The 21,532-nt window shown below is 44.1% G+C and overlaps 1 protein-coding gene across 1 annotated transcript; it reads left to right on the top strand.

Moving 5' to 3' along the window:
• The first annotated feature begins 6,744 nt into the window (after positions 1–6,744).
• Positions 6,745–7,149, top strand: LOC122788661 (ice-structuring protein-like). The gene has a single exon (XM_044055557.1). It carries the CDS (start codon positions 6,745–6,747, stop codon positions 7,147–7,149), a length of 405 nt encoding a protein of 134 aa, XP_043911492.1.
• The last annotated feature ends 14,383 nt before the right edge of the window (positions 7,150–21,532 follow it).

Here is a 21,532-nt window from a genome sequence, read left to right as displayed (position 1 = left end):
CCCTTATCCACTCAAACCATTCTCTTCCTTTAACTTTCTATATGCCTGCCCCCCCCCCCCAATAAAGTAAGTGACTTTGAAACTATGACGTTCTTGTAATATCTTTTTTGAATTAGACTGTTTTTGATTTTGCTTTCCTGTTTTAACCAAGTGGAATTATTTTTCTATCCACCTCTGCCTCCTACTAATCATGTAAACAATTTTGTGATTCAATTCTCCTGGATTATTTTGTTCCACTCTGGAGCAAGTGTTTCTCTGCCATACTATTGAAATGTCAACATTCTGTCATAAATCTTGGTGATTAGAAATTACATCACATCACAGTATCTGTTCATTTTTTTCTTTTTGCTTTTACTAGTTGTGATGGCCCCTCTTTACCCCGGGCGAGTAATCAAGGAGCCTCAATCCTCACCACTGATACCAGTGACAGATGGTGACTAGGAACAGGAATGGATTTACACATTATTTTCAAATGCAGCTCTCTGCATCAAGCACAATTTCCCCCAAGAGCACACAGGGAGCATGCTCTTGACCTGGGACTGGACTCTATCTCTCTAGATCCCCAAGACCTGGGTATTTGATTTTCAGATACACACACTCTCCTGGGAAAGGCTACCACAGATTTACTAGTTGTACCTCTTTCTGCCCAGACTTTAAGGTAACCATGCTGCCACCTGTCAACTACTTTAAAACTATTACAAGGGTATCCAATTATACTGAGTAAAATCAATACTGATATATTTATATATATATATATATATATATATATATATATATATATATATATATATACACACACTTGGTAGAGTGTAACCAAAACAGCAAGGCTTTTTGGAGTGGCCAAGGCATCACTAAAATAAGCACATGTAATCTCAAGATGTTAAAGGTATTCTCTAAAGGACCAGCCACAATGAACGGTATAAAAATATTTAATAATAAATAATAAAATAAAAAATTGAATACTGAATATCTAAGTACAATAATCACCAAAGTTTCAATTACTGGAGAAATACAAATAACACAGTTGGACAGATTCACACTGATGCAGAAAAACAGTACTTAACTAATCTCACTGTATTTCCTGAATGTCTAAAAATAACTGTTCCCTAGCTAACTTAATTAATACAGCAAGGCAAGCTAGGATGCTGAGATGCTTACTTCCACAAGGCAAGGTGATAATCCAACTTCTAATTTAACAGAACTGTCATATAGCTTTATATGAGGTTCCAAACAAAACAAAACAAGATGCTGTGTGGGTTCCATCCTCTCAGTGCTGGTTGTAGAATGACATCACATTTGATCACCTGCTACAATACACAGAGCTTTGCTAAGAGCTTTTTTAGTATCTGAAAGCCATAGAACAATTTCAAAAACCTCTACTCTTCCCTTCCAGAATTCTTTGTTTAACCATAAATATTCAGTCAGTTATAATAACATTGTTGATACATTTTAACACACATATCTGTACAAGTCAGTGTGATAGTCAAATGACACAAAATTATTAACAAAACTCCAGCTAACTATGCTGGCATATATTACACATGCACTGCTCTATTCTCCCTGGCACAGATGCCAATACCTAACATTGTCACACTTGTATTTTTTATTCCTCTGCTACTAGAGACTAACTAGTCCATAGTTATTTTTTTATAATTGTATTCATTAAAACCAGTTCTATACATGGCATTGGCAAAAGAAAACATTTCATATCATACATAGTCTTACCATCTTCTGCAACTGTAAATGGAGGGACATGCAAAGCCAAAAGGTGAATCTGACTTCAGTTTTCGGTTGAAAATATTTATCAGTATTCAGCAACATTAACTAACCACTATCATGGGGGATGCGAAGCAAACACTGCTGAGTCATCTAAGTGCCACAAAATTGCAGTAATAATAATCCTATACTAGCCATAAGTGCAGTGAAGGACAGGAAATGTATTGTACTGCCCTGATAAGATTTGTCCCATGCGCAGAGCAAGACTACCAGTAGGAAAATGCCTTGAACTTTGCTGTGGTGACTCTTAGACAAGTCTTGTGGGCCACATAAGATATAATGATCCAGCCACAGTCCAGTGTGGAGCCCACTGTGGGAGCAGGTCCAAATAGGTCCAACTACCCTTCCAGACACATGCTAAACTTACTTGGTACTCAGTGTAAGAAAATATATTCAATACAGGTAGACCACAAGTAATGATCTCAGCTGCAAAATATATAAATGAATAAACAAACAAATAAAATATATATTTATTAGGTGCATATATTTATTTGCAACTGTTTTTGAGACATAATAAGCAAATGGCAACAGGTCTCGCTTTTCATCACTACCTTGAACCTTATTCCTTCCTCCACAAAATAAGGCAGTCTTATTTATCATCACTGCTGTGAGTTTACTAACAATTGTATAAATCTGATACATTTTATTCTAAATTTTGCATAATAATCAACACCTAGCATACTTTGTCATTCTGTAAAATAGTTTATAATCTGTGCATACTGTAATTCACAGAATCTTGTTAATTTGCATAAAGTTACATTTGGGGTTTAATGTTTAATTTTTGGCCACTCCTACACTAAAATGAATAACCACTCCAGTCTGCTGACCTAGAGCCATTTATATGATCTTGAATGGTGTAAATGATAGTCCTAACTATTCAGACAGACTATGGGGCTTAGAAGGTCAGCTGTGCTTTAAGCTATACAATGCTGCTACCAAATTTTCTGTTGCCCATCTAATACTAGACCTGCAATATTATCATCAGTCAGCAGCAGTTCAGTTCTTTCCCTTTACAGTCAGATGTCTGGTAGCAGTATCATTAGACTATCAATGCATTACTTGGGCTGCTGTCCTATAGCCACCACTAGGAGTAAAAGCCAAGGTGACAAGGTCCAGCATTTTTCCCTCAAGTTGGCACATCAAGCCATCAGTCACTCTATCCCATCACACCAGCCAACTCCTTCTGTGCTTAGGCTTGTCATTCAGTTACTGGTACTGTCACCAGGGCAAGGCCTCTGCACCAGAGAAGTCAGGTACAGTGCACTTTTAAATGTGGTTCCTAAGTGACCCTGGACTGCTGTATTTCACAAAAGGTATTATTCTTCTCTTCAGCCTGACAATTTTTGACTGAGTAATTGTTAAGAAAAGATGAGGAGAAGTAAAATGATGATTGAATGCCAGGGAGTGGCCTTTTTTCTATCACTTTCATGACCCAAATGTCTGTGCTAACAGTGCACCGGTCTGACAGAGGAAAATAACCTTTCTTTCAAACACTTGCAGAGATGGAGAAAGGTGGTTGGATTCAGAGTCAGGACAGTTTGAAATGCTCATAAGTCCTGCTTCTGGCTGAATATCATCAAAACCTCTGCCTTGAGGATCTTTCTGAGCAAAGTGCTTCTCCTAGTGAAGCTGGTCACAGTGTGCCTGATTCCAGTGCTGCTGCTGCTGCTCCCAATGCTGTTCTTGACCCCAGTGCTGTTCCTGACCCCAGTGCTGCTGCTCCCAGTGCTGTTCCCGACACCAGTGCTGCTGCTGCTGCTGCTCCCTGTGCTGTTCCTGATCCCAGTGCTGTTCCTGACCCCAATGCTGCTGCTGTTGCTCCCTGTGCTGTGTCTGATCCCAGTGCTACTGCTGCTGCACCCAGTGTGCCTGATCCCAGTGCTGTTTTTGACCCCAATGCTGCTGCTGCTCCCTGTGCTGTGCCTGATCCCTGTGATGTTGCTCCCTGTGCTGTGCCTGATCCCAGTGCTGCTGCTCCCTGTGCTGTGCCTGACCCCAGTGCTGCTGCTCCCTGTGCTGTGCCTGACCCCCCAGTCTGCTGCTGCTCCCTGAGCTGTGCCTGATCCCAGTGCTGCTACTGCTCCCTGTGCTGTGCCTGATCCCAGTACTGCTCCTACTCCCTATGCTGTGCCTGATCCCAGTGCTGCTGCTCCCAGTACTGTTCCTGACCCCAGTGCTGCTGCTCCCAATGCTGTTCCTGACCCCAGTGCTGCTGCTGCTCCCAATGATGTTCCTGACCCCAGTGCTGCTGCTGCTGCTCCCAATGCTGTTCCTGACCCCAGTGCTACTGCTACTCCCTGTGCTGTGCCTCATCCCAGTGCTGCTGCTACACCCTGTGCTGTGCCTGATCCCAGTGCTGCTGCTCCCAGTACTGTTCCTGACCCCAGTGCTGCTGCTGCTCCCAATGCTGTTCCTGAGCCCAGTGCTGCTGCTGCTGCTCCTGCTCCCTGTGCTGTGCCTGATCCCAGTGCTACTGCTGCTGCTGCCTGTGCTGTGCCTGATCCCAGTGCTGCTCCTGCTCCTGCTCCCTTTGCTGTGCCTGATCCCAGTGCTGCTGCTCCTGACACCAGTGCTGCTGCTCCTGCTCCCTGTGCTGTTCCTGATCCCAGTGCTGTTCCTGACCCCAATGCTGCTGCTGTTGCTCCCTGTGCTGTGTCTGATCCCAGTGCTACTGCTGCTGCTCCCAGTGTGCCTGATCCCAGTGCTGTTCCTGACCCCAATGCTGCTGCTGCTCCCTGTGCTATGCCTGATCCCTGTGCTGCTGCTCCCTGTGCTGTGCCTGATCCCAGTGCTGCTGCTGCTCCCTGTGCTGTGCCTGACCCCAGTGCTGCTGCTCCCTGTGCTGTGCCTGACCCCAGTGCTGCTGCTCCCTGTGCTGTGTCTGACCCCAGTGCTGCTGCTGCTCCCTGAGCTGTGCCTGATCTCAGTGCTGCTGCTCCCTGTGCTGTGCCTGATCCCAGTGCTGCTGCTGCTCCCTTTGCTGTGACTGATCCCAGTGCTGCTGCTCCCTGTGCTGTTCCTGATCCCAGTGCTGTTCCTGACCCCAATGCTGCTGCTGTTGCTCCCTGTGCTGTGTCTGATCCCAGCGCTACTGCTGCTGCTCCCAGTGTGCCTGATCCCAGTGCTGTTCCTGAACCCAATGCTGCTGCTGCTCCCTGTGCTGCTGCTCCCTGTGCTGTGCCTGATTCCAGTGCTGCTGCTGCTCCCTGTGCTGTGCCTGATCCCAGTGCTGCTGCTGCTCCCTGTGCTGTGCCTGATCCCAGTGCTGCTGCTGCTCCCTGTGCTGTGCCTGATCCCAGTGCTGCTGCTGCTCCCTGTGCTGTGCCTGATCCCAGTGCTGCTGCTGCTCCCTGTGCTGTGCCTGATCCCAGTGCTGCTGCTCCCTGTGCTGTGCCTGACCCCAGTGCTGCTGCTCCCTGTGCTGTGCCTGACCCCAGTGCTGCTGCTCCCTGTGCTGTGCCTGACCCAAGTGCTGCTGCTCCCTGAGCTGTGCCTCATCCCAGTGCTGCTGCTGCTTCCTGTGCTGTGCCTGATCCCAGTGCTGCTCCTACTCCCTGTGCTGTGCCTGATCCCAGTGCTGCTGCTCCCAGTACTGTTCCTATCCCTAGTGCTGCAGCTGCTCAAAATGCTGTTCCTGACCTCAGTGCTGCTGCTGCTCCCAATGCTGTTCCTGACCCCAGTGCTACGGCTGCTCCCAATGCTGTTCCTAACCCCAGTGCTACTGCTACTCCCTGTGCTGTGCCTGATCCCAGTGCTGCTGCTCCCAGTACTGTTCCTCCCAGTACTGTTACTGACCCCAGTGCTGCTGCTGCTCCCAATGCTGTTCCTGAGCCCAGTGCTGCTGCTGCTCCTGCTCCCTGTGCTGTGCCTGATCCCAGTGCTACTGCTGCCGCTCCCTGTGCTGTGCCTGATCCCAGTGCTGCTGCTGCTCCCTTTGCTGTGCCTGATCCCAGTGCTGCTGCTCCCAGTGCTGTTCCTGACACCAGTGCTGCTGCTCCCTGTGCTGTTCCTGATGCCAGTGCTGTTCCTGACCCCAATGCTGCTGCTGTTGCTCCCTGTGCTGTGTCTGATCCCAGTGCTACTGCTGCTGCTCCCAGTGTGCCTGATCCCAGTGCTGTTCCTGACCCCAATGCTGCTGCTGCTCCCTGTGCTGTGCCTGATCCCTGTGCTGCTGCTCCCTGTGCTGTGCTTGATTCCCAGTGCTGCTGCTGCTCCCTGTGCTGTGCCTGATCCCAGTGCTGCTCCCTGTGCTGTGCCTGACCCCAGTGCTGCTGCTCCCTGTGCTGTGCCTGACACCAGTGCTACTGCTGCTCCCTGAGCTGCGCCCGATCCCAGTGCTGCTGCCGCTCCCTGTGCTGTGCCTGATCCCAGTGCTGCTGCTGCTCCCTTTGCTGTGCCTGATCCCAGCGCTGCTGCTCCCAGTGCTGTTCCTGACACCAGTGCTGCTGCTCCCTGTGCTGTTCCTGATGCCAGTGCTGTTCCTGACCCCAATGCTGCTGCTGTTGCTCCCTGTGCTGTGTCTGATCCCAGTGCTACTGCTGCTGCTCCCAGTGTGCCTGATCCCAGTGCTGTTCCTGACCCCAATGCTGCTGCTGCTCCCTGTGCTGTGCCTGATCCCTGTGCTGCTGCTCCCTGTGCTGTGCTTGATTCCCAGTGCTGCTGCTGCTCCCTGTGCTGTGCCTGATCCCAGTGCTGCTCCCTGTGCTGTGCCTGACCCCAGTGCTGCTGCTCCCTGTGCTGTGCCTGACACCAGTGCTACTGCTGCTCCCTGAGCTGCGCCCGATCCCAGTGCTGCTGCTGCTCCCTGTGCTATGTCTGATCCCAGTGCTGCTCCTACTCCCTGTGCTGTGCCTGATTCCAGTGCTGCTGCTCCCAGTACTGTTCCTGACCCCAGTGCTGCTGCTGCTGCTCCCAATGCTGTTCCTGACCCCAGTGCTGCTGCTGCTCCCAATGCTGTTCCTGATCCCAATGCTGCTGCTGTTGCTCCCTGTGCTGTGTCTGATCCCAGTGCTACTGTTGCTGCTCTGTGTGCCTGATCCCAGTGCTGTTCCTGACCCCAGTGCTGCTGCTGCTCCCTGTGCTGTGCCTGATCGCTGTGCTGCTGCTCCCTGTGCTGTGCCTGATCCCAGTGCTTCTACTGCTCCCTGTGCTGTGCCTGATCCCAGTGCTGCTGCTGCTCCCTGTGCTATGCCTGATCCCAGTGCTGCTGCTGCTCCCTGTGCTGTGTCTGATCCCAGTGCTGCTGCTGCTCCCTGTGCTGTGCCTGATCCCAGTGCTGCTGCTGCTCCCTGTGCTGTGCCTGATCCCAGTGCTGCTGCTGCTCCCTGTGCTGTGCCTGATCCCAGTGCTGCTGCTGCTCACAAGTGTGCCTGATGCCAGTAATGTTCCTGACTCCAGTGCTACTGCTCCCAGTGCTGTTCCTGACCCCATTGCTGCTGTTGCTCCCTGTGCTGTGCCTGATCCCAGTGCTGCTGCTGCTCCCTGTGCTGTGCCTGATCTCAGTGCTGCTGCTGCTCCCTGTGCTGTGCCTGATCTCAGTGCTGCTGCTGCTCCCTGTGCTGTGCCTGATAGTGCTGCTGCTCCCTGTGCTGTGCCTGATCCCAGTGCTGCTGCTGCTCCCTGTGCTGTGCCTGACCCCAGTGCTGCTGCGGCTGCTCCCTGTGCTGTTCCTGACCACAGTGCTGCTGCTTCCAATGCTGTTCCTGATCCCTGTGCTGCTTCTGTTCCCAGTGTGCCTGATTCCAGTGTTGCTACTCCCTGTGCTGTTCCTAACCTCAGTGCTGCTGCTGCTCCCTGTGCTGTGCCTGATCCCAGTGCTGTTCCTGACCCCAGTGCTGCTGCTGACCCCAATGATGCTGCTGCTCCCTGTGCTTTGCCTGATCCAAGTGCTACTGCTGCTCCTCCCAGTGCACCTGATCCCAGTGCTGTTGCTGCTCCCAGTGCTGTTCCTGACCCCAGTGCTGCTGCTGCTGCTCCTGCTCCCTGTGCTGTGCCTGATCACAGTGCTGCTGCTCCCTGTGCTTTGCCTGATCCCAATGCTGCTGCTGCTCCCTGTGCTGTTCCTGATCCCAATTCTGCTGCTGCTCCCTGTGCTGTGCCTGATCCCAGTGCTGCTGCTGCTCCCTGTGCTGTGCCTGACCCCAGTGCTGCTGCTGCTCCCTGTGCTGTGCCTGACCCCAGTGCTGCTGCTGCTCCCTGTGCTGTGCCTGACCCCAGTGCTGCTGCTGCTCCCTGTGCTGTGCCTGATCCCAGTGCTGCTGCTGCTCCCTGTGCTGTGCCTGATCCCAGTGCTGCTGCTGCTCCCTGTGCTGTGCCTGACCCCAGTGCTGCTGCTGCTCCCTGTGCTGTGCCTGATCCCAGTGCTGCTGCTGCTCCCTGTGCTGTGCCTGATCCCAGTGCTGCTGCTGCTCCCTGTGCTGTGCCTGATCCCAGTGCTGCTGCTGCTCACAGTGTGCCTGATGCCATTAATGTTCCTGACTCCAGTGCTACTGCTCCCAGTGCTGTTCCTGACCCCAGTGCTGCTGCTGCTCCCTGTGCTGTGCCTGATCCCAGTGCTGCTGCTGCTCCCTGTGCTGTGCCTGATCTCAGTGCTGCTGCTGCTCCCTGTGCTGTGCCTGATAGTGCTGCTGCTGCTCCCTGTGCTGTGCCTGATCCCAGTGCTGCTGCTGCTCCCTGTGCTGTTCCTGACCCCAGTGCTGCTACTGCTCCCTGTGCTGTTCCTGATCCCTGTGCTGTGCCTGATACCAGTGCTGCTGCTCCCATTGTGCCTGATACCAGTGCTGTTCCTGTCCCCAGTGCTGCTGCTGCTCCCAGTGCTGTGCCTGATCCCAGTGCTGCTGCTACTCCCAGTGTACCTGATCCCAGTGCTGTTCCTGATCCCAGTGCTGCTGCTGCTCCCAGTGCTGTGCCTGATCCCAGTATGCCTGTCATAAGTACTGAGGCAGAAATAAAAATGCCAATGAGTGAGAAACAGAGTGAACTGTCTTTTCTCAGTCTCTTAACCTTTCCATCAAATTCTAGCTTAAACAATTGCCAACTCTGGAAGTGAGATTGGGAAGGCTGCCTTTACATCCTCTTTGAATACACCAAAATACAGCCAGATAAACAAGTGTACTAGTATGCTATTTGTTGCATCCACTGACTCATAAGTGAGTCTGATCATGTAGGATTTGTGTTACTGCATGTAGCCACCCCTTGCTGTTTAAGGAAACAAACACCCACCATCAGGTAGCTGGTATGATGCTCTCCAAGTCCAATGAGACAGAGTTAAACACTCTCATTCCCCAAACTGAGGAAGTAAACATTCACTACTCAATATTACACTCTCTGATTTCACAGCAGAAAAAGTAAAGCAATATGGATAGTCCAGGTTTTGTCAAAGACAAGTCAGGCACACAGAGTGGCCGTAGTAAATATTTGCCACTTGTTAGGGTGGGGAATAAACTAGTTAGCAATGATGGATGCTATCTATCATAGAATTTGGAAACTTAGTCCTATGACACCAGAAAGTAATTGCAGAGAAAACAGTGACTAATCCAGGAAAACTAACACAGGTGGCAGTAGTGGTACAGTGTTCTTCAATGGATGTTGGTTTTCAATAAGATGATTACTTGCACCATATTGGCCTTGGAAGCTCCCGACTCTCTCCTCAAAAAGACAGCCAATGAAATTTATTTCATTAAACTGCCCAATCAGTGCATTCCCTATTGCACCCTTCATTCATGTACTAAAACAATGCATATCACTGAGAGCCATCTTTCACTTCAATCCACTTCTGGCTTATGAGGTTTGAAACATGTTCACTTTTTGAACCTGAACTTCAGCCATGTCACCATTTACTGGCATTGTGCAGGCAATTCTAATGCCAAAATATTCCAGTGGGCTTCTGTCACCCTCACCTGCACTGAAAGATCATTCACTAAAACTGCTCCTGCAATTTGGGGCTTCATCATTACTCATGTTCATAACCTAGTCAGTGTACAACTGTTCTGGTAGGTACTTCTAGAACACCTTACCAACTCATCCCTGTACCACTGCTTTGATAAATCATGCTTATGTAGCAGAAAACAAAAACTTTTGGTTTCTTTTCTCTGTTCTTCCTACTATCTTGCTTCAGCTTTCTTATATTGTCTCCGTTGGTCTTCTTCTTGGTCTCCAGATTCTTCTACACATGAACTTCAGTCTAGCATCTTATCCACTTTCCCTTTTCAGAAATATCATTGTACTGCATTTAGACCCAAGATATAGTCACTGCACAACTTTATAAGTAAATATTACAATGGTAATAATTTTATTTATTTAATGACATCTGTTTACCGGGAAAATCCAACTTGGTCAAATGTACCCATTTTCAGAGGAGGCCTAGGGAGAAAAGCTCCAATGCTAACATTTACAATACAGTTATAATAATACTTACGTGGCATACCATGATACCAGAATTTATACACAAATTACAGAGTTGCATTGCAACACGGAAGATTATACAAAATACAGTGTGATTTGCTGATAGCTTAATTGGATAGTAAGCGAGTTAGAGAAATTGAATATAAATTAAATTTGTTAATATTATTGAAGACAGCAAAAGGGTAAAATGGTTGAGAGTAGAAATGGGAAGAGGAGAAGGGAGGAGAGAGAGACTGTTAGAGTGGGAAAGGGAGGAAAAGAAGCTGCTGGAATGGATAAAATGGAAAAGTAAACAAAGTGGATAAAGTAACTAAGAAAAGCAGGCAAAGGAATCAGAAAGTTAGGATAAGTTATGGTAGTTAGTACTGTCATCCAGACTTGGAACAGGGGCATGTCCAAGAGTTGGTAAGGACTTATTTTAAAGTTTGCCTAAAGGTCAAAAGGTTACTGCTGGATCTGATGTTTAAAGGTAGGGTATTATAAACTTTGTCCACTGAGTGAGAGTAGAGGCTTTGTCCTGTGATTTTATTGGGTTTGTAGTTGCTCATTTTCTGATCTTAGGGGCCTTTTACGTATGCAGTTGTGGAGTATAGAATTAAAGGCTGGGCAGGCTGCTGGTTTATATATTATTTTATGTACAGTTATAAGTTGTAAGCAGCTAAGATGGTATACGAGTTAATTACTCTCACTAACAAGTGATTTGTGTAAATGTAACTTTATCTTTTCATTTTACAATAAGACTCCTCTTTTTTTCTGTTGTCCTGAAATAATAAAACAGCTATTTACATAAACTTTATTAAGCACACTGAGAGTAGTGATTATACTCTGATATCCAGAAAAAGACACATCAGTTAAGTGCTTCTATAGCACAAGACAAGGGTCATAATAATTGTTTACCACCCTTGTTTCATTTGTTTAGATTGCATATCACCCTAGACAGTTAAACCTGCTAGTGCTGGCCAGCAAATGACAGCAGCAAAATGAAAACAGATTTATTTCTGTCTGCTGTCTCTGCTGGTAATGTGTCCTTCATTTTTTGCAACATAACAGAATGTCTTACACTGTTTGTCTGACGGTGCTTGCTAAGTGCTTTATGACTTTGAGATTAATTTCTTAGCATTTATGTCTTGAACACATAATAAGTTGGTTAAGATCAGCAATCCACTCATAATACTCCATATTATGTACTCTTTAATGTTCTCTATCTCCATTAATACCTAATGGGGTAGATCTTTGAACATAAAGACTGATATAAATTAATTAACATTTTTATATATCAATTTTAGCTCAGATAATAAATCTATTAATATTTGTATTTATGTACTTACATTTTGTTTGGGTGGCATCTGAAACTGGTTTTGAGACCTGCTGACCTGCCCAGTTAACAAATGTAAATAAAATAAAAGTTACTGTCTGCCTGTAGAGCCTCCTATATGCAAATGTGCCAAACAGTCATGTCTGTATGTTTAAAGATATTTTGTGATAGCAAAGGAAAAAGCTAAAAATGCTGTTAAATAATGTTGAGTTTCAAGAATAAGACCGACTGGGGGTTGATACAGATTTTCTATTAAGGCAAATCACCCATCCTCCTGAACACCATCGACAATTCCCCTTTCCCCATTTTGTACATGGGGTAGGGGTGACGCATCAACAGTGATCATCACCTAGAGCCAATTTTGGGTTAACTCAGTTTTTCAACCTCAGTCTCTTCTCTGACTTTTACTACAGCACTTTCCCTTGCTTGCTTGCTTACTCTGTCCTTCCTGTGACCCTTGTAACCTAGAATGCTCATATTTTATTTCCTGAATTCTGTAGCCCACCATTTTCTGACAGCTGCTATATCCACCCCCTCCTCAGGTTACCGCCCTTCTAGTACTTTATTCCTGCTCAAAATATAGTAAACTCCAACCGACTTCATAGTCACTGTATTACTGGGGATAAGGGAACATTCCTTGTTGTAGTGGCCCTTCAGATTTGTGCAAGAATCAGTGAATTAGCTAAAAATGCAACAGGCATGCAGTTTTCAGCTAATTATCTTATTGCTTTAAAATAATAGAGGCTGTGAAGTTGTTTTGAGAAGAAAAGGTATAGGTATTACTAAAATTAAATTATGTCTGTTATTTGTAAGGAATAAGGTGGTTCAGTCATGAATGGCTGTATGTTAAGCAGCAACTGATGCAAAAGTTGGGCAAGACAGTATGATCGTACTACAACGAGCAAAGTAAACTTGGACAAAGGGAAAGAAAAGTAGGAGAGTCCAGGACTGAGTTTCATTTATATCAATTAAGGTGAGAAAGAAAAGGAAAAATATTATAGATACAGTTTTAACAGGTCCACAGTAATTTATCTGAGAAACAAATAATGAAAACATTGGGCAAAACTGAAAATGTTAGTGTGTGTTTTAACATTCCCTTCTTAACAGACAACCGAACTAAAACATTACGTTAGGCTGTAGCAAAATTAAATTACAATAACTTTCACAATATGGTATATATAAATACCAACTGAGATCAAAATAGAGTTGGAAAGCATTCGGGCTACATAAATAAAAATATGCCAATTGTGCTAAAGAGTTGAATACTGGAAGTGAAAAAGACTAGAACAGATCCATTTTGGCTTACAAATGCCACTAAAAGTGTTGTTAGGTGATTAAAGAGAGAGAGCAAAATATGAGGGTAGTAAGTGAGCAAGTGGGAAAGCTTATCAAGGTGAGGGGAGAGAGATATATACAATACTAGCAGAATTAGGCATGCTGAAAAGAATATTTAGACATCTAAGAGAAAGTGGCAACAAACAGGAATTCATCTAGAATGAATGTAAGGGTGTCTAGGGCAAAACAGCATGGGTACAGTAGAGAGTTGATTATCTGAACATCGATTATCTGAAACGTCAGATATCTGAACACAACCTTCCAAAGTTTTCAGGCAGGAAAAATCATAACATCTGAATATATAAACGTTATAAGTATTCACTTGTGCATGTTTTTGAGCTTGGAGTCTGCTCATGTGTGAAAAATATTCTTTATTGTCCAGTGGAATCACTTAATGATTGAAAAGTGTATTCCCTGTATGCAGAAAACACAAGATTTTAGAAGTTTTTATCTAGTTCAATGTAGGTTTGATTATCCAAACAGATTGATTATCCAAACTAACCAAGGTCCCAGTTAGTTTGGATAATCGACTTTACTGTACTTCAATAATTAGTAGAGGTTAATCGTAATCATTTAATGGCAGTTATGATAGAAATCCTACTCTATGCCATCCTCTTGTTACTGCTTACTGCACAGAAAAAATGTTCTCTTGTGTTAGAAATAGTTCCAAAAACTGAAAGTCAAAGATGTCCTTCCTCACTGAAAAAATAAGGGATAAAAAGGAACAAAAGAACTATAAGACAGCCAACTTGAAACCGCTGTTTCACAAAACAATGGAAAGACTATTAAATAATATTAGCATCATAGTAAATAAACAGTAAAATGATACGTTCAACAAGCGTTCTGCTGACTAGGTGCCATCAATACAACCTAATAAGCCTATCTGACAGGGTCACAAAAGATAACAAAGTAACCTTGTAGATTTGGTGATTTTTAGAACTTAATGAAATATATATTGTTTGATTGAAGAGATGGCATAAATTGCAGTAAAAGACGTTATGGCATACTGGGTTAGAGTGTAATTAGGAGGAGGAAGTCAAAGAATAAGTGATTATGGGATAATAGCAGGTACAGAAAATATATTAATTGTGGGTATCCTAGAGGACAGTACTTACATTTGCTATATTGTGGAAACTGGAAAACTGGTTACTTTTATTTTCAAATTACTTAAAAATGGTTCCACTGATATATGAACTTTCCCATGTCATCTTTTGGACAGTATAGCCAGTTCTGCTGTAAATGTTCCTCCCATTCTATTTTGCAAACAATCTTATGTTACCATGAAATGCTTTGCAACCTTGACTTTCAGTACATGCTTTGGCAGTTAATTTAATGTTTCCAGTGGGATCATCATGAACTTGATTTATTACATATCTGATTTTGGCATATTTCTTTGAATATGTTGTTCATGCCCTCACACGTCTCTTCTGTCCTTAATCTTAAGGTCTACTTCTCTCTTCTTTCCACTTTTCTATCTTACTTGCTTATATCTCCCTTTCTGTCTTATTTTTTTCAAGAAGTATATATTAAAAGAAGTTAAAGACATACTGACATGATTTTCGTGCCTGAAATCGTTTTTATCTTCTTCCTAATGCTAGAAGCGTATTTCAGTACTTTGTGCTTTTTTAACTCTTTTTTTATTTTTTAAACAAGAGTGGTCATGTATATACATTTTCATGTGCATAATAAAGATTTCTGAATAACTCTGTAAACTTAATGACATCATCAAGGGACATGAAGAAGTCTGTTTTAATGTGTGATAAAATACAAGAGTGATGGAGTCTTAATTTTGGTTTTGGGAAGAATGCAGAACTTGAGTTTGAAGATAACGAAGTATATTTTTTAGTGTAAAAGGTGCCATCTTGGTGGGAGACTTCAATGCCCACATCGAAGATGACATGTCTGGTTAGGAAGGAACAACAGGTAGATTTGATCATGGGAGCATGAATGATAATAGCTTGCACCTTCTGTTCTTTGCTGCATCCAATGATCTCATTGTGGGAAATAGCCATTTCCAGCATCCCCGCAAATACTGGCTCACATGGCGAAACTCATATGGCTAGGACTCAACCATATTAGACTACATCCTAGTCAACTCCCACTTCCAATCATCGAGTAAGGATATCCATGCTATGCAAGGAACTGAATGTGGCTCCAATCATTACTTCATCCATGCCATGGTGCAGTTTTGCTTACAGTGTGCAAAGTGCAAGTCATCTCCTCCAGCCAGCCAGGCTGGACTGGAAGAAACTAATAGGCCCCACCCGTAAACAGGAATTCCAGATCACAATGTCAAACCTGTTCACAGCATTGCCAAAATAGACATGGATGAGACAAAAAAGCAGATATCAAACTCCATCATGGAATGTACCAACTCACTATGTCCACCCATCTTCTGCCAGATGTAGCCATGGATATCTGATGAGTGCCTGGATCTCATAGCCCTAAGAAAGTGAAGCTGTTCAACTGTGAACAATAATGGCAGCTCAATCAAGAAGTTAACCAGATGCTGAAAGCATTAAGGGAAGCATGTTAGAGCCAGGTGGCAGCTGACCCTGAAGAGGCAGCATCCAGACATGAGTACTGCACCCTCAAATGACTGAGTGTGAAGACCAACCCCATCAGCTACATCATCAAAAACACAGATGGGACATTTGTATGCTTACCTTGTGAACACCTGAAAAGCTGGAGGGAATTCTGTCAAGAGCTTTACAACCATGACTCACCTCCTGGACCAGTGATTGATCTGCCACCCATTGATCTCCCTGAGGCCCCAATGACTGATGCAAAGCCAACAGTCGAAAATGTGAAATCAGCTGCCAGAAGACTGAAAAATGGCAAGGCACCAGGAGCCATTTTCACATACAGTAATGCTGAGGCCACAGATATCCTCTATGACATTGCCCACGCTGCCCAATCATATAACCTACTGATAAATGCAGACAAGACCAAAGTGATCACAACAGATGGGTCGCAAGCCACAGTCCACCTTGCAGGAAGTTCAGATCAAATGCAAGAATTCAAGTATCTGGTCCAGGAGAAGAAGGTGGCATCAACAGCTGAAGTCCATAGCAGGATTTGACAAACCACTGCAGCATTTACCTCACACAAGTGATGTCTATGGAAGAGGACAAACATCTCTACCACCACCAAGATTTCCCTTTTCTGGGCACTGATCTTGCCAATTCTCCTTTATGGATCAGAAACGTGGATCCTCTCCAAGCCAGACCTGAACAAGCTTGAGGTTTTCCAAAAGCAATGCCTGCAACAAATTTTGGGAATCTCACTTTGTGGCTATATTAGAAATGAGAGCATCTGGACCAGATGTGATCATCAGCCAATGATCAGTGAACAGTTATGGAACAGGAGACTGTGCTAGTTTGGACAAGTGTGCAGGGTGGACACCCGCGGATTGCCATTCAAACTATTATGTAGAGAGCACCCAGTGAACTGGAGAGTTCACAAATCTGCACCAAAGACGATGTGGGCTAAACAGATTGAAGAGCACCTGAGAAGCTGTTGATGTGACCTACAGGAGGCCAGAAACATTGCCATGGACCAAACAGCATGAAAAAGACATCATAAAGAAAGTCTGGATTCCAGCAGCACCAACAGCAGCATACTGACTAAAGGGTCGACCACCTCCACCAGCTAGGGACAAAAGAAGAAGAAGGTGTCTTTCTTTGATTTTGGCAACTTTTAAATACAGTCTCAAGTTTCACAGATTGAGAATAGTCTTGACACACACACACGCAAGTTAGGCAGTGAGTGTTTGGGAAGAACACGTAGTCAGCCTGATGTGATGGTTTTTTTTGTTAAATGTTGTTATAAACTAGCATATTGCTGATCACAAAATGTTTTCTATTATTTATTTATTGATGATGTGCAGTGCTGCCTTGTTTGAAGAGCAATGTTTAGGTGTTGTTCTAGATGTACTGTTAGAGGTTAAACAGATATCACATGGAGATATCACATAGTTTGCAAGAGGGAGGAGCAATATCTGTATAACTGAATTTATTTGCATATAATCCTGTCCTGCAACAGTTATTCAGTGATGTGCTTACATGACTGGTAGTACACTCTATTTCATTTATTATTTGTTAATTGGGTCAGTGGAATTGAGCAAGACCCTCTTCAGGTATTACTTAGACCATCTGCCAAAGACAATGAAGATAGCAAAAGTAGCATTACAAACATTCAGCAAATATAAAGACTAGTATATTAAATAAGAACATATTTTCAGTTCTATAGCACATAGCATAAAAAATAGTTTATGAAAACAGATTACTGAGAATCCAAGTATAGCATGGACACTGCATCAGAAAATATTTACACTTCACATAAGGAAGAGGAGGAAGTACTTCTTCCATAAGTAATGTGAGAGCCAAAAAGAGCAGAGGAGTAGTGAAACTGTAAGTTACTAACCCATGTCTCTGAAATAGACATAACAATGTTTTTTAGTAGTAACAGTGCTTTAGAACAAGAAATAATTGAGTCCGAGTTACTGTTGTGTTATGTTACTCATGATATTGTTAACTTCTCTCACTGTCTTTTCAGTTTGGTTGTCTTGCTGGTCTCAGCACAGTTTCCCTGTTACATGCAATGTGTAACTGCAATAACAAAACTGTGTATTGTAGTATTATTCCAAATTATCTAAATATAACAGTAAAAAACCTGATACTACTAATGTGCAGGACAGTACTATTTTAAGACACGTATAGATAGCTTTACAAACTTTATAATGCCTACAGGAAAATATTCAGGTAGCTGTACATTATATTCCTGCCTTTGCAACTACTATGATATATCTTGTATTCATTTGCATGATCCAGTGGAGCTGGAAAGGTCTAAGGCAAAAGGAGAAAAAAACATAAAATAAAATTATGGTTTATGTTAATAGAATGAATAATAAGGGTTTATGTTAACCAGTCACATTCAAAGTGCTTTTACATCATCTCCCACCCGCCACAAAACAGATCTCTGAGTGCACATACACATGATGAAAAATGTATTGATTACTGGATTAATCAGGTACAGGAATTTCTCACCAGTGATTTTACACTTTAGAAATATGACAAAAGCTACAATAACGTAAGGAACATGTGAACTTGTCACATTCATTTGATGCATATTTGTACTATGCTGAAATCCTGATTGCTGGCAGGATATAATCTTAAACACAGCAATACCAACTGCAGTTCAGTGTGCAGGTGTGCTACAGGAAAACATACCCAATAGTCCAGATATCACAGCTGCATGAATGTTTTTTTCAGTCAGTGTGCCTTGATGTGTGGGAATTGCAGGCTGCTTATGTTATTTATTTTCCTTTTAGTTTTGTTTCTTGCAGACCCTGGTGCATTTCTTTGGCTGATGGGTCTACCTACCCCTACTTGGCTCCTCTGACAAGCTCTGATAAGGGTTAGGGTCAATGAATAGGTCAACCACATCATAGGAGATTACTTGACCAATGGTCTCAGAGCCCTTACAAGCCTAGCCAAGTTCAACCTGCGTTCCCAAGGGTATCTGGTTCAACCAGATACTAAAATCAGCACCAACTGCCCTTCTCCAAGAGGGACACAAGTGGAACCCCCAGGATGAATTTCCAGTTACCCATCCAATCATCCAAATTACACTTAAATAGGGCCAGTAAGCAGCTTTGTTTAACATGAACAGAAAGCTTGTTCCAAAGGTGGGGCAACATCTGTAAGACAAATCTGTCTCTCCAGCAAGTTCTGTTGATGTCACATACAGAATGTGCAGCATTTCCATTAAATCTGGGTCAGAGATTGCTCTATATGCAAAGCACAGGTTGCCTCTGAGCAGTCTGTATGACACCCAGTAAAGTGACAATGATTTAAGTCTGTCCGCATAAGACAGATCTTGAAGACCCTGAATTTTCTTTGCAAGGAGCCTTTGTGGTCTCTCCAATTACTGCAGGTGTTAGGAACGGAACATACCAAAGGGAGCGGTGTACTATTGGCCTGATGAGGGAAGAGTATGGGGGGGTTATAACCTCTTTTTTTCTATAGGCAATGCCCTTACGTATGAGATGAGCAATATAAAATACCCTTCTTACCACTGTGGAGACATGGTGATCGAAGTTAAGTTTGCTGACGACCTGTGTGCCCAGATCTCTCACCACTGACTTTGTGCTTAGGGTATTGCTATTAATGTGGTAGTTTGCAGGATCATCACCCTTGTTGAAGGGGATGATAATGCATTTCTTTGCATTAAGTTTAAGACCCATAACTTTGGCACCAGTCATTAGTCTGCGTAAGACCTTCTGGCAGGATGTTGACATCACTAGAGGTTTCAATGTTTGCATCAGCAAACTTTGTCAACCACAGTCCTTTAGTTTTAGCCTGTACTTTAGAGAAGTAGATTGCAAACAGTAGGGGTCCCAGAATGGATCCCTGTGGAACACCAATGGTTACATCTCTGCTGGAGGAGTCCCCCATTTTGACCATATGAATTATATCAGTGAGCCAGTTTGCAGCCCACCTGAAAATATATGGGATGATACCTAGATGGGTGAGTTTATCAATGATGCCTCAGTGGGGGATTGTGTCAAAGGCCTTGGCTAAGTCTAGGTAGGCTGTATGCACAGATTTGCCCTTGTCTAGACCTTTGGTGAATGTCTTGAAGAAGTCCACCAAGTTTAACAAGCATGATCTCCCCTTGACAAAGCTAAACTGGGTGAGGTCAAGCTTTTGAAAGTTTCCTACATCTTTCATAATAAGGTCCACAATTATTCATTCCATGTAGAAAGCAAATCTGCTGCTGCCACCCAAGCTGAAGTAAAATGGTTAAAATTGTTAAAATCAGTTCCTTTATTAACAAAAATAAAACATAATCCTGCTGCTGCTGTCTGGATAAGCGCTTTCGGTTGTTGAACCTTTATCAGATCCTTGATTTTAATAATTTCAACCATTTTACTTCAGCTTGGGTGGCAGCAGCAGGTTTACTTTCTATATTTACTTGGTTTCCATGCATACTGCCTTTGGTGGTGAGCTCAGAGAATCTTTTTGTTTCTGATGATTCATTCCATGACCTTGCAAATAAGGCTGGTCAGGCTAATGGGTCTATAGTTTCTGGGGTCCGTGGATGCACCCCCTTTGTGTAAAGGGATGACAGTAACTGTTTTCCATTCTGCTGGGATGAAGCCAGTGCTTAGGCTGTGACTGAAAAGCGTGCTCAATGGTGATGCTAATTCCCATTTTAACCCGTGTAGAATACAGCCTGGGATGTTGTCTGGTCCCATAGAGGTTGTGTTTTTGGCCTTGGAGAGGGCATTTAAGACCTGCTCCTCAGAGATACTAGGTGGTGAACAGGTGTTAGGGATGCTTTAGGGTATATGTGGCAGTGACAAGGGAGTGAAGTTTTCACTGAACCTGTCAACTAGCATGTTTGCGAAATCCACAAGTTCTGTGTATGTAGTACTATTAACTACATGTTAAGCGGAAATCTGGGCCTTACCTTTGAGTTTACGGATGTAACTAAAGAACACCTTGTGGTTATCCTTAGTTAGGGAAGTGAATTTGAATTCATAGTTAGCGCTGAAGGATTTCACTAGGAGTCTTATTTGCTTGTTTAAGTTGAGGAGGGAGTGTTTCCAGTTTTGAGACCATTCATTCCTACTCTTAGACAGCAATTTCTTTCCCCTGTTGTATAGCCTATTAATGGCAGTTGTCCACCAGGCAGGTTTGTTTTTCCTTGAAGATCTTGCTTTGGTCTACCAACTAAGGCAGAGTCAATACAATTGCACATGTGCTCATATAAAGCATTAGTGTATAACTCATCAAAGGTGTCAATTTCATCAGTGGGGGGAGGGGACATAAAACTATTTATGCTGTCACGTAAGAGGCTGTAATTGGCTTTTTGAGAAGTTTTTTAGTCTAGTTGTTGCTAAGGGGGTGGGTCTTGTGTTATAGTTACTTCTAATGAGACTGTTTGTGGTCAGATCTGACCAGTGATGGACAGACAATGGAGGTGGTGCAGCGGTCCCCCATGTCGGTGAGCACCAGATCCAGGATGTTTGAGCCCCTTGTGGGTGAGTCAACCAGCTGGTCCAGAATGTTGGAGTTAATAAAGTACAGGAACCTTTGGGCAAGTGAGTTTGAATATGTATACTTTACTCAGTCACTGGATGGGTAAAGTCACCCAAAACCAGGGTGTTTGTTTGCATCTTGGTTGATTCAAGCAGATCCAAGTAGGCTGAGTGGATGTCCTGATTTATGGATGGGGACCTATAGCTGGCAATGACCTGAAGAGGGGTCTTGCCTACAGTCAATTGCACCTGAAGTAATTCAAGGGAATTGTGCTTGTCCAATCTAATAGCATATTTATCTTTAATGAATATTGATACACCACCTCCTTTAGTTCTCATGCCTTCAGTTTGTGGTCTGAATGTGTGGAAGGAAATGTAACCTGGTATAGCTGGGGTGCTCTCCACAGCCTTAAAGCAGGTCTCAGTGACTGCACAAATGTCAGCATTTTCAAAGGTGAGGACGGCTTCCAGTGAGTGCAGTTTCTAATTTAGACTCCTAGCATTTGGCAGCATAACCTTAAATTTATTTTTAGAGGGTATCTTTACATCAGGAATTTTGTTCTTGTGACATTGCCTAAAAAAGGCACTATGGGGGTGGCAAGAGCCTTAGCCAGTAACCAAAATCCCAGGGGTGACAGATGAAGAACATCTCTAGC

Source organism: Protopterus annectens, chromosome 14.part0 (genome assembly GCF_019279795.1).
Source record: "Protopterus annectens isolate FY-2018-M chromosome 14.part0, PAN1.0, whole genome shotgun sequence".
Taxonomy (NCBI): Eukaryota; Metazoa; Chordata; order Ceratodontiformes; family Protopteridae; genus Protopterus; species Protopterus annectens.
Note: the sequence above shows the minus strand (reverse complement) of the source record. Positions and strands in the feature narration are given on the sequence as shown.